The sequence below is a fragment of the Procambarus clarkii genome, chromosome 4, assembly GCF_040958095.1.
Source record: "Procambarus clarkii isolate CNS0578487 chromosome 4, FALCON_Pclarkii_2.0, whole genome shotgun sequence".
Taxonomy (NCBI): Eukaryota; Metazoa; Arthropoda; class Malacostraca; order Decapoda; family Cambaridae; genus Procambarus; species Procambarus clarkii.
Genome location: NC_091153.1, coordinates 44,998,978 through 45,011,419, shown reverse-complemented (window position 1 = coordinate 45,011,419; position 12,442 = coordinate 44,998,978). Strand labels below are relative to the sequence as shown.

The window sequence follows — 12,442 nt, the reverse complement described above, 5'->3', positions numbered from 1 at the left end:
GAAGGGGGAAGTAGAAGGTACTCCTCCATATCAACCTATCCTGACTTTGTGCCGAAGAAGAGTGCAGAAGAGAACCTGCTGCATGGGTAACAGCTTCTCCCCCGTATCAACCTAACATGGCTTTACGCGCTGGAGAGATCATTCCAGACCGACAACCACACCGCAACTGCATAGTCTCCTGAGACTGATGGATGCCTACTACTAGAACATTTCTAGTTCTGATAAATATTATTCAACTAGATTCATGTTCGCTTTCCTATCCCGTCCCACCTTGTCCTTCCACATCACTCTTCCCATCCCATCTCTCCCTAAACACACATATATGAGACCTTTGTCCCAACACACATAATAAATGTAACCCCCCCCCCAACCCTTCCACCAACAATATGAGGCAGCATAAAACACTCTATTGTCAAGTCCAATTCACACACACAGACAAAAGTCCTCACCAACTGGGAGGACGAACAATGAACTACGTCATTGCTTCTGTTGTGTTGTTGTGAAGTTATTGCTGTACGGAAAGACTGGTTGTTGTATATCATCTAGTTTAATGTTTTGTGATGAATTGTCTTCCTTGACATTTTTAATAAATAAGGAATTAATAGATAGACCTTCGCCGAAGTCTACGGATTCCAAATGCCATATTTAACTTACTCGGTTACGTATAATGACTTGCCATAGTCGAGGATAAGAAGACTGGGTTATCGAGGTTGATGTAGACCTACACAGTGAACCCATACTACAGGAGGAACGCTGCCACACCCAAACCTCAAACGAGAGAATATTTCCAACATGAAGCACTTCAGCTACATACTAGCCAAGATTAGATAGTACTGTGTGACAATACAGATTTACGAGACCTTCCCAACACTACGACCAGACACAACTCCCAATGTATATATATGTATGTACATTTATTTATATATTAATGTTTGTACAAGTAAAGAGAGGTGTTACCCAATCATTTGTACGAGAGCAGTATTGTACGTTGTCCCCTTTAACAGTGTGAGTGGAGGCAGCATTGATCTCACAGCATTATTACCGACCAAGTGACTGTCTCTCAGAGTAATCCCCTCCCTGCTGAGATCCTTCAGCACCAGGTGACTGTCTCTCAGAGTAATCCCCTCCCTGCTGAGATCCTTCAGCACCAGGTGACTGCCTCTCAGAGTAATCCCCTCCCTGCTGAGATCCTTCAGCACCAGGTGACAGCCTCTCAGAGTAATCCACTCCCTGCTAAGATCCTTCAGCACCAGGTGACTGTCTCTCAGAGTAATCCACTCCCTGCTAAGATCCACCTTCGTCAGTGTATCTACAATCTAGAACTTCAAAAAGCACCTTCTGACATCATTGTGACAGCCTTCAATGATGTCTCCCTCTTTCTTCTCTTTAACATTGCTTCTCTATCTGCATGGTCAATTCATCTAAAATCTAGAACATCTTTATCTTGTCTTCACCTAGTTCTTCCCCTATTTCTTCACCTGTTTCTTCACCTAGTTCTTCCCCTATTTCTTCACCTGTTTCTTCACCTATTTCTTTTCTTCCTCCAGTGAGTGAGGTTCCCTTGCCTCAGTAGGGCCATAGATCAGCACCCTTAGCTCAGCAATGATCCTTCCATGAGGACGGGGGGGGGGGTGTTCCATGCCAGTGCAGCATATTCCAGACTGGCAACTCTACAAGACTGAAGGCTCTAGTAACCCTCGTGGAAGACTGCTGTACAAGATAGAGAAACATGCCGAGATAACTCGTAAAACAAAATGAACAAAAAGGAGTACCTGACAGAGGGAAAACAGAGGGTCTCAACCAGAGGGAAGGCTTCGAGCTGGAGGGATATGACTACTGAGGTTTAACTCCCCAGCTCGTTAGGGAGATCATTGCGATTACTAATTAAGACAAACAAACTGCACCAAGAATGTAGCATCTTAAATACCAGTGTTTGCAGATGACACAGAGCTGTTGGCGAAGGGGGGGGGGTGTAAACACCAGCAAGAACTGCAAACAATTGCAAGAGAGATCTTGACAAACACCGCGAGAGGACAGACAAATACCTGCTCAAGTTCAATCCCAACAAGAGTAAGGTAATTAAGAAAGGGGGAAAAGAGAAAATCAGGGGCTCCTTTCTCTTCCAATTAGACAGTCGGATTCCCAAGGTGTGTGCCAGCTTGTGAGTTGATCGTTGGACTTAAAGCTTGTACGTTAAAAAAAGTACTCATTCGGCACCCGTTCCCATCCTACCACTTGGGCTGGACGGTAGGGAGTCGGTCTCGCTTCATGCAGGTCGGCGTTCAGTCCCCGGAACGGGTGCTGAATGAGATCTTTTTTTTAACGTGCAAGTGACCCAGTTCAATCATCAAATCCGCCAGGAAGACGGATTCGCCAGGAAAACGGATCCGCCTCGACGACGGATCTGCCAGGAAAACATGTTACGTCACTTGCAGAGACGAGACGCCATTGGCTGAGCCAGACGGCGTAGTCTGGCTCCTGGGTTGGCAAGAGTTCCCGAGCTGATTCAGGCGCTGGCGCCGGCCGAGAGAGGACGTCAAGAGATACGCTCCTGATGCTGAGAGTCGCCGATCTCTTAACTGGTTTTCGAAGAAGTCCTGAGTCGCCGCCAACCTAGTCTAGTCTACCCTAGCCTAGGGACTCACGCATAGAAAACGGGATGTTTGCGAGCCGCTATGATTGATAGCACATTTAATTTTGTCCATTGCGGGACTTAGACGTCAAAATACGTTGTATTATTCGAGAGGACGGGTTGATCAAGCACTGAGGAGACGTCCACTCAGACTCTAGTCAATTCTGTCAACTGATTCGCGTAGACATGACGTAGAGAGAGAGAGACAGAGAGAGAGAGAGAGAGACAGAGAGAGACAGAGAGAGACAGAGAGACAACTAATCACTGACAGACAGACAATTAGACATTGTGAGACAGTGAGCTATACAGACAGTGAGACAGGGGGGGCCAGTCGGGAGCAGCCTGCCTCAGTACGTGTCCAGATCAATAGCCGGAGGCTCGCATGTCCTTCCTGAGCCAGAGAAGGAGGTCACGCCTGTGCCCCATACCCACACGTGTCCCATACCCACACGTGTCCCATACCCACACGTGTCCCATATCCACACGTGTCCCATACCCACACGTGTCCCATACCCACACGTGTCCCATACCCACACGTGTCCCATATCCACACGTGTCCCATACCCACACGTGTCCCATACCCACACGTGCCCCATACCCACACCCCCTAACTGGCAACAAGTCAGTTGAAACCCACATGGACGAGTCAGTTCCTCCGGGTGGATTTCTGTTCTCCCAGTCTACTATTCCATTGTTGAAGTCTCCCATGATTAACAGTCTGGATCCATTCCTGCAAGTTTCAGAGGTTCTCTCTATTACTTTGAGGGTTGCCAGGTTGTTGCTATCATACTCTTGTCTGATATCTTTGAAACCACAGTCCTTCATTATGAGAAGAGCCACTCTTTCTCGTCCTCATCTTCTTCTTCTTCCTTCTCTCTCTTTCCTTACTACACTGTTCAGAAGGTTGTTTTGTAAGATAGTTAACAGGGGCTCGGAAGGTGCTAGGGTAGGGGGCCATGAAAAGGGGGAAGGCCAAGAGAGGGTATAAGGGGAGGGGGTTTTATTTGATGGGGGACAGAGAAGGCTTGCTGATCTGCTGGTGGAGGGTTCCACACTCCCTTCTAAGATGGCTGGGTTGGGACTGATTCTTTGGGGGTCTCGATCCGCTGCTTTCACCTCTTCCTTGCATCTGTTGCCATGATTCTCGAGTCCCTCGTCATGTCCCTCTGAAGGAAAACCTCTTTGTATACCATTACGTTTAACAGCTTGTTCTTCTTTGCTCGAATTTCCCCTCTTGAATACCTTCTTTATCAGGTGTTTTGTGTCCTTGTTCTACCAGCCTAGTCTCTATCTCTTTCAGTATCTGTTACTGCATATCTCTCCCTGTACTCACCTAGTTGTCCTTGCAGGGGTTGAGCTCTGGCTCTTTGGTCCTGCCTCTCAACTGTCAATCAATTGGTGTACAGATTTCTGAGCCTACTGGGGTCTGTTATATCTACATTTGAAACTGTGTATGGAGTCAGCCTCCACCACATCATTGGCTACTGTGTGTGTGTGTGTGTGTGTGTGTGTGTGTGTGTGTGTGTGTGTGTGTGTGTGTGTGTGTGTGTGTGTGTGTGTGTGTGTGTGTGTGTGTGTGTGTGTGTGTGTGTGTGTGTGTGTGTGTGTGTGTGTGTGTGTGTGTCAGGCCAGCTGTGCCGTTAGGAGGAAACATCACGTCAAGCTGAGAGAAATATAGTGCCAGTGAGGTGCATATTTGCATGTGTAATACAAAACACACACACACACACACACACACACACACACTCACACACACACACACACACACACACACACACACACACACACACACACACACACACACACACACACACACACACGTTCTACTCTCCATGAGACGCAGCTCCTGGGCTCAGCCTCTTCCAGTGTGTTTCATCTCTGCTTCAGTTTCACAGTTTGAAGTCCTCGGAGATCTTACTCCTTAAAAGGTGATTTCAAGGGCGTTTTAAGACGACGGTCTCGCTTCTTGCAGGACCGGTGTTCAATCCTCGATGATCTAAGTGTCGTTATATCTACCTGTTCACTCGTTATCTTTTCCTGTTGACTAGTTATCTCTACCTGTTGACTAGTTATCTCTACCTGTTGACTAGTTATCTCTACCTGTTGACCCGTTATCCCTACCTGTTCACCCGTTATCCCTACCTGTTGACTCCTTTTCCCTACCTGTTGACCCATTATCCCTACCTGTTGACCCGTTATCCCTACCTGTTGACCCGTTATCCCTACCTGTTGACTCCTTATCCCTACCTGTTGAGTCGTTATCCCTACCTGTTGACCTATTATCCCTACCTGTTGACCCGTTATCCCTACTTGGTGTCCCGTTATCCCTACCTGTTGACTCCTTATCCCTACCTGTTGACTACTTATCCCTACCTGTTGACTACTTATCCCTACCTGTTGACCCGTTATCCCTACCTGTTGACCCGTTATCCCTACCTGTTGACCCGTTATCCCTACCTGTTGACCCGTTTTCCCTACCTGTTGACCCGTTATCCCTACCTGTTGACTTGTTATCCCTACCTGTTGACCCGTTATCCCTACCTGTTGACCCGTTATCCCTACCTGTTGACTCCTTATCCCTACCTGTTGACCCGTTATCCCTACCTGTTGACTCCTTATCCCTACCTGTTGACCCGTTATCCCTACCTGGTGTCCCGTTATCCCTACCTGTTGACCCGTTATCCCTACCTGTTGACCCGTTATCCCTACCTGTTGACCCGTTATCCTGTTGAGGGCAGATAGGGTGACTGGTGAGATGAGACTTGGGGCTGTGCTTCCCTGCTACATACTTGATCAATAAGACTATTTGTGCTGGCCGCCCGCATCACCCTCATAGCCATTACGGATGAGGCAACTATTCAGGAACCTGTTAGTGTTCCGCTTGAACGCTTAGTCCTTTGTTCAAACGGTGTTGCCAAGTCTGTGGTGGAGACTGAATGTTCAAAACTGTGTTTAATAGTATGAATACTTCGAGAATGTTATTTGACAAAAGTTCAATAAACTGGATTTGGCAAAGGGGAAAGGAACAGTGTAATTGTTTGTCTGTCTCTGTCTCTGTTTCTGTCTGTCTGTCTGTCTGTCTGTCTGTCTGTCTGTCTGTCTGTCTGTCTGTCTGTCTGTCTGTCTGTCTGTCTGTCTGTCTGTCTCTCTCTCTCTCTCTCTCTCTCTCTCTCTCTCTCTCTCTCTCTCTCTCTCTCTCTCTCTCTCTCTCTCTCTCTCTCTCTCTCTCTCTCTCTCTCTGTCTCTCTCTCTCTCTGTCTCTCTCTCTCTGTCTGTCTGTCTCTCTCTCTCTCTCTCTCTCTCTCTCTCTCTCTCTCTCTCTCTCTCTCTCTCTCTCTCTCTCTCTCTCTCTCTCTCTCTCTCTCTCTCTCTCTCTCTCTGTCTCTCTCTCTCTGTCTCTCTCTCTCTCTCTCTCTCTCTCTCTCTCTCTCTCTCTCTCTCTCTCTAGGAGAGGCTTCAACTAAAGGGAAGGTGGTGTTTGGACTGAGTGAAGGAAGGGTGTGGAAGAGTGCAGATTTTGGGAGGAAGCTGGAGGCACGAGAGGCAGTTTTGTAGTGTTGGAGGAGCCAGATATGGAGCTGGTGGTGGTGGTGGTGGTGGAACCTTTTGGGGAGTCCGCCTGCAGTGTTGGAGGGTATTGTTGGTGGATTGAGACTTGTCACCTAAATACACTCACATATACGTGCCTAAAAATCGCGGTTTAGCTCCTGGGCTCCGAAAGTTTGGACTGTCAATCGGCGCATGTACTATCTACATATATTCTCCTGAAACTATTGCGTTTTTTCAGCTAATTTCTCCCCTAGAACGCTACGCCTGTAGACCATTCTTAGCAATATAGGAAATCGCAGAACGCCCACTGGCTTATACGACGTAGTTCCTATATATATACCAACCCAAACTCATTCATATACATGTCTAACCTACGCTTGAAACAATCCAGCGGTCCCATGTGTATTACCTTACCCGGGTAATTTATTCCATAAATCAACAAACCTGTATTTACCCAGTTTACTCTCGAGTTCTCCCCCCCCCCCCCCCACTGCGTCCTAGCACTCAGGTGGTTATCTTGCTTCACACTGTGACGCACTGTTGCTTCTCACTCTATGACGCACTGAGTAAGATAGGGAATAGACTAACGGAATAAGATAGAATGAGATAGAAGAATGATTTATATCCACACAAACTCATTCATATGTGTCCAACCTACACTTGAAACAATCCCCTTTATTCAGAGTATTTGATATGATGGTATATATAAAAAATATTGTTTTTCCCCTGTTTCCGAACCAGTATTTACCCAGGTCTTTCCTGAATCTAAACTAAACCGTTCTGGTATCGAACTTGTTGTGTTCTATCTGCGTTGATATATTGAGAACGCCACATGGGGTCATCTGAGGTCACCTGGGGTCATCTTGGGGTCATCTATGGTCATCTGGGGTCATCTGGGGGTCACCTGGGGTCATCTGGGGGTCACCTGGGGTCACGGTGCTTCCACACTCCAAGCGGAACCCAGGTTAAATATTCTTGAGCATATCATGGCTCGCTGGTTAAGGCGTGCGCCTGGTGCTTACCAAAAGGGGTTCGATTCCCGTCCTGCTCCAAATATTTAAAGCGCGCTATCTACCCATCTACCAACCTATCTACCCATCTACCACACTTGAAGGAAAGACATAATTCAACACTATAGTTTAGGTTGACAAAATTAAGTATTAAAAATCTAAATTTTAGATTTTTAAATAAATAACTATTTAAAATCTAAATAAATATTTAAAATCTAAATAACACCTGTCAAACAGGTGTTAAGAGGCCAGGCAACAAGCGGATAAACACCTGTTGCTGGCAAGTAGTAGAGGGAAGTTATCAGGAGAAAGCGCCAAGCCATTACGACTATATAGCACTGGGAAAGGGTCAGGATAAGGTATTTGGGATGGGACGGGGGGAAGGGAATGGTGCCCAACCACTTGTGGACGGTCGGGGATTGAACGCCGACCTGCATGAAGCGAGACCGTTGCTCAACCGTCGAGTCCAAGTGGTTAGACACTTGACTCCTGGGAGTTCACTTTGGATAAGTGAAGTGAAGGAATGGGCACCATTCCTTCTCCCCGTCCCATCCCAAATCCTTATCCTGACCCCTTCCAAGTGCCATATATTCGTAATGCCTTGGCGCTTTCCCCCTGATAGTTCCCTTATCCAAAGCTGGAGAGAGTCGCAATTGTCAATGGCAACAATATTGATCGTCCAGCTTGAAATAAAAGGAGACGAAACTAGCAAGGCTGTGAAGCTGTTGACAAGAGATAGTGGTGATTCTGGCAGCAATTGGGGCCGCAGTAACAAGGAATTATAACTACAGAACAAGGGCGCATCGTAGCAACTCTGAAAGGAGAAATGACTGAGGCAAAACAATTGGACACAATCTCTCGGACTTCTCACAGACCCGTCTGCAACCTTCTCGTTGCCTCGTTAAACCCTCAGATGTTATTGGGAAGCGTTGGCAAGAACATTTGCAACGGGTCGTTAAGGAACATTATTGGCTGTATAACACTTGCGTTTGCAAACGGTTCGATGCAACAGCTGTTCTGCAACTACACTGTTCTGCAACTACACTGTTCTTCAACTACACTGTTCTGCAACTACACTGTTCTGCAACTACACTGTTCTTCAACTACACTGTTCTTGCCACTACACGCGTACGAGAGCGCCCCAGTTCCTAGACATGTGGAAAAATCACAAATAATATGAGATTTAATAACTAAAATTAATAATAAATATTGTCACTTATTCTTCTCTAAATAATACTGATCTGGTATTCCAATCAGTTCACTGTATCGTTATTTAAACTATACGGCTTAGGGTCATCTTGCCCTGCATGTACTCACTCCTATGTTGCCTTGTTCGTAGAGCAAGCAATGGAGTTGCAAAATGCTCAATAACCATCTTTTTCACATCAACAAATCTCAAAATCAACAAAGATTCCCTTCCCAACCCTTGTACGGCTGCCACACGATTCCCAGACTCACGAACGCACGATATTGCTAGCCTATTCTTGTTCAACACGCTGTTGCATATCCTTGTTTGCTATGAAAGCCAAACTGAACCATAACATGATGGGTGAGCCAGCCAGAGGTTCAGGCCCCACTAAGGACTATGCATTTCCCTTCTCCAAATTACAGTTCAGAAATTCACCTTTATAAAATGGTAGACGGGTGGAATATTGAAAGAGTGAAATGTATTATAAATCCACCTGAAGCTTCAAGTCCATCTTAAGCTTTAAGTCCCCTTAAGCTTTAAGTCCACCTTAAGTTTCGATTCCATCCTTAAGCTCACCTTAACACATAACACACTTGTTATGTCATTCTTGCATGGCTACACTTGTAAGGAAAGGGGAATGAAGTTTTAAAGTGAAATAAAGTAGACTGTAGTGGGCTACAATTATAAGTGTGAGGAGTCCGAACTCGTTGCTACACACACACACACACACACACACACACACACACACACACACACACACACACACACACACAGTACACACCACACACACACACACACACACACACACACACACACACACACACACACACAAACACACACACACACACACACACACACACACACACACACACAGTTACACACACACACACACACACACACACACACACACACACACACACACAGTTACAGGAAGTGCATTAGGCAGTGATGTGGTGGAGGCTGACTCCATACACAGCTTCAAGTGAAGATATGATAGAGCCCAGTAGGCTCAGGAACCTGTACACCAGTTGATTGACGGTTGAGAGGCGGGACCAAAGAGCCAGGGCTCAACCCTACGCAAGCACAACTAGGTGAGTACACACACACACACACACACACACACACACACACACACACACGCACGCACGCACGCACACGTACACACGCACACCCATTTTCCAGCTGCTTCTGGTAAATATTTACACACTGCGTGGGTCCTATACTGCTGAGTCACCCCGCGCCACACTTCCCCTCCCACCTACACCCTCCCAGCGCCGCCCGCCACTCCCAGCTACACCCACCTAGCGCCGCCCGCCACTCCCAGCGCCGCCCGCCACTCCCACCTACACCCACCTAGCGCCGCCCGCCACTCCCAGCGCCGCCCGCCACTCCCACCTACACCCACCTAGCGCCGCCCGCCACTCCCAGCGCCGCCCGCCACTCCCACCTACACCCACCTAGCGCCGCCCGCCACTCCCACCTACACCCACCCAGCGCCGCCCGCCACTCCCAGCGCCGCCCGTCACTCCCACCTACACCCACCCAGCGCCGCCCACCACTCCCACCTACACCCACCCAGCGCCGCCCGCCACTCCCAGCGCCGCCCACCACTCCCACCTACACCCACCCAGCGCCGCCCGCCACTCCCAGCGCCGCCCGTCACTCCCACCTACACCCACCCAGCGCCGCCCGCCACTCCCAGATACACCACACCCGTCTCCACCTACACCCACCCAGCGCCGCCCACCACTCCCATCTACACCCACCCAGCGCCGCCCGCCACTCCCACCTACACCCACCCAGCGCCGCCTGCCACTCCCACCTACACCCACCCAGCGCCGCCCGCCACTCCCACCTACACCCACCCAGCGCCGCCTGCCACTCCCACCTACACCCACCCAGCGCCGCCTGCCACTCCCACCTACACCCACCCAGCGCCGCCCGCCACTCCCACCTACACCCACCCAGCGCCGCCCGCCACTCCCACCTACACCCACCCAGCGCCGCCCGCCACTCCCACCTACACCCACCCAGCGCCGCCCGCCACTCCCACCTACACCCACCCAGCGCCGCCCGCCGCTCCCAGATACACCACACCCGTCCCACCTACACCTACCCTCCTCACAACACCCCCACGACACTTACACATTGCTCCAGCCCGTCCTCCAAAAATGGGGAGGTAAATGTAAGAGCCCCATAAGTGCAATTATGTACTAAGTATGACAGTCAGGAAATGTACTTAGTATTAAAACGCACTGTCAATTCGGAGGATGGGTTGCAGCGCTTATGCAACCCCTTGCACTCTGGAGCTGATAGTGGTTCAGCTCCATAGTCGACTTGATGATGGTCCAGGACGGACCGAAACGTCGTGTCCTCATCTTCTGGTGTGTGGTTGGGTCATCATGTCTTCAGCCACGTTAATGGCCTAATCAAGCAGGTATTTGCTGCCATGCACAACTGCTGGTGTTTGGGGAACACACTCACACAGTTAAACACCCCCCCCCCCCTCTCGTAACCTATTTCAGATAGGCACTCACCCAGTCAAACTCCTGCGGCCAGATTCACGAAGCGGTTATGTAAGCACTTACGAACGTGTACATCTTTCCTCAATCTTTGACGGCTTTGGTTACATTTATTAAACAGTTTACAAGCATGAAAACTTCTTAACAACTGTTGTTATAAACATCCTCCTGGTGCTTCGGAGCTCATTAACTGTTTAATTATTGTAAACAAAGTCGCCAAAGATTGAGAAAAGATGGACAGGTTTGTCAGTGCTTGCGTAACTGCTTCGTGAAGTTGGTCCCTGGGAGTGCCGTAGTACCATCCATGTGTTGGCCCTTGAATGCCACAGTGCCATCAACGAGGTGTTGGCTATATGAGATGAGCAGTAAGAGTGCCAGGCACCTAGTAATTACCAAGCATTAATTACAGGTTCGGACAGGCCCACATAGATTAAACTTGCAAATTGTTGCTAATTACAATTGGCTTTAACGAAACAGGTGTAAGGAATTGTAACAACTCTTGTGATTGCAATTTGTTATAATAAGTCCTGGAGTGATGGGGTGACGTGATATAGTGTACATGTTCTAATGAGCGCTAACTCGATATAACGAACGATGTGATAATGTAACGAATGGCTATAGAATATAACAAACCACAGCAGGTGATGAACGATCACACGATAAAACGAATGGTCACACAATATAACGAACGACCCCTGGATACACTGCATGACCACTCGATACAACGAACAACAACTGGATGTCCACGAACGATCAATGGATACAATGAACAACCACTGGATACAACGAATGACCACTGGATACAACAAACGCCCACATGATACAACGAACGATCACATCATAAAACGAACGACCGCTGGATACATTGAACGACCACTGGATACAACGAACGCCCACTGGATATAACGAACGACCACACAGAATATATATATTTTGATAACATTTAATTTTACTCAACAACTTTGCCATAGTTTCCCTCTCGGCGCTGCACCCTTCCCAGCCAATGAAAACGTGGAACGGAATAATAACGATGAATGAACCAAGTTCCTGAAGTTTTGAAAAGTTTAAGATTTGATCTTTTGGGGCTTCATCGCCTTACAAAGAAATCCCGCTCTCTTAAATAATTCAGACACTGAAATTCATTCCGGATTCTGTTAAAGTTCTGTCTGGTATTACGTAAGTTTTGCTCATAGACAGGTCTGTCTTCGCACTGGCTGTGTCGTCGGCGGGTCTGTCTTTCACTGGCTGTATCGTTGACAGGTCTGTGGACACAGATCTGTCATACGACGTGACAGGTTAATTGTCCAGCAATTATTGTAGAATAAAACTCCCACATCACTCAAAAATTGTTAACGCAACAGGTATAAATAAATTGCTGCTGGTTGTGTTAATTTCATTATAAGTAAACACATTAGTTAGTCATAAAAGAGACTGAAAATGACAACTTTATCACAGAAAACGGGGTTCATTTCCCCGTGTCGTCATCATCTCGTCATGTTGGGGGTGGCGATTTCTGCGCCATCTTTGGACCTGCACTCAA

At 48.0% G+C, this 12,442-nt stretch overlaps 1 protein-coding gene across 1 annotated transcript in view; it reads left to right on the top strand.

The window, feature by feature from the left end:
• Positions 1 to 10,563, top strand: part of LOC138371443 (uncharacterized) — a 29,338-nt gene extending 18,775 nt beyond the window's left edge. Inside the window, exon 3 of the mRNA XM_069336303.1 lies at positions 9,809 to 10,563. Within this exon, the coding sequence (XP_069192404.1) occupies positions 9,809 to 10,563 (755 nt within the window). The remainder of the gene's footprint in view (positions 1 to 9,808) is intronic.
• The last annotated feature ends 1,879 nt before the right edge of the window (positions 10,564 to 12,442 follow it).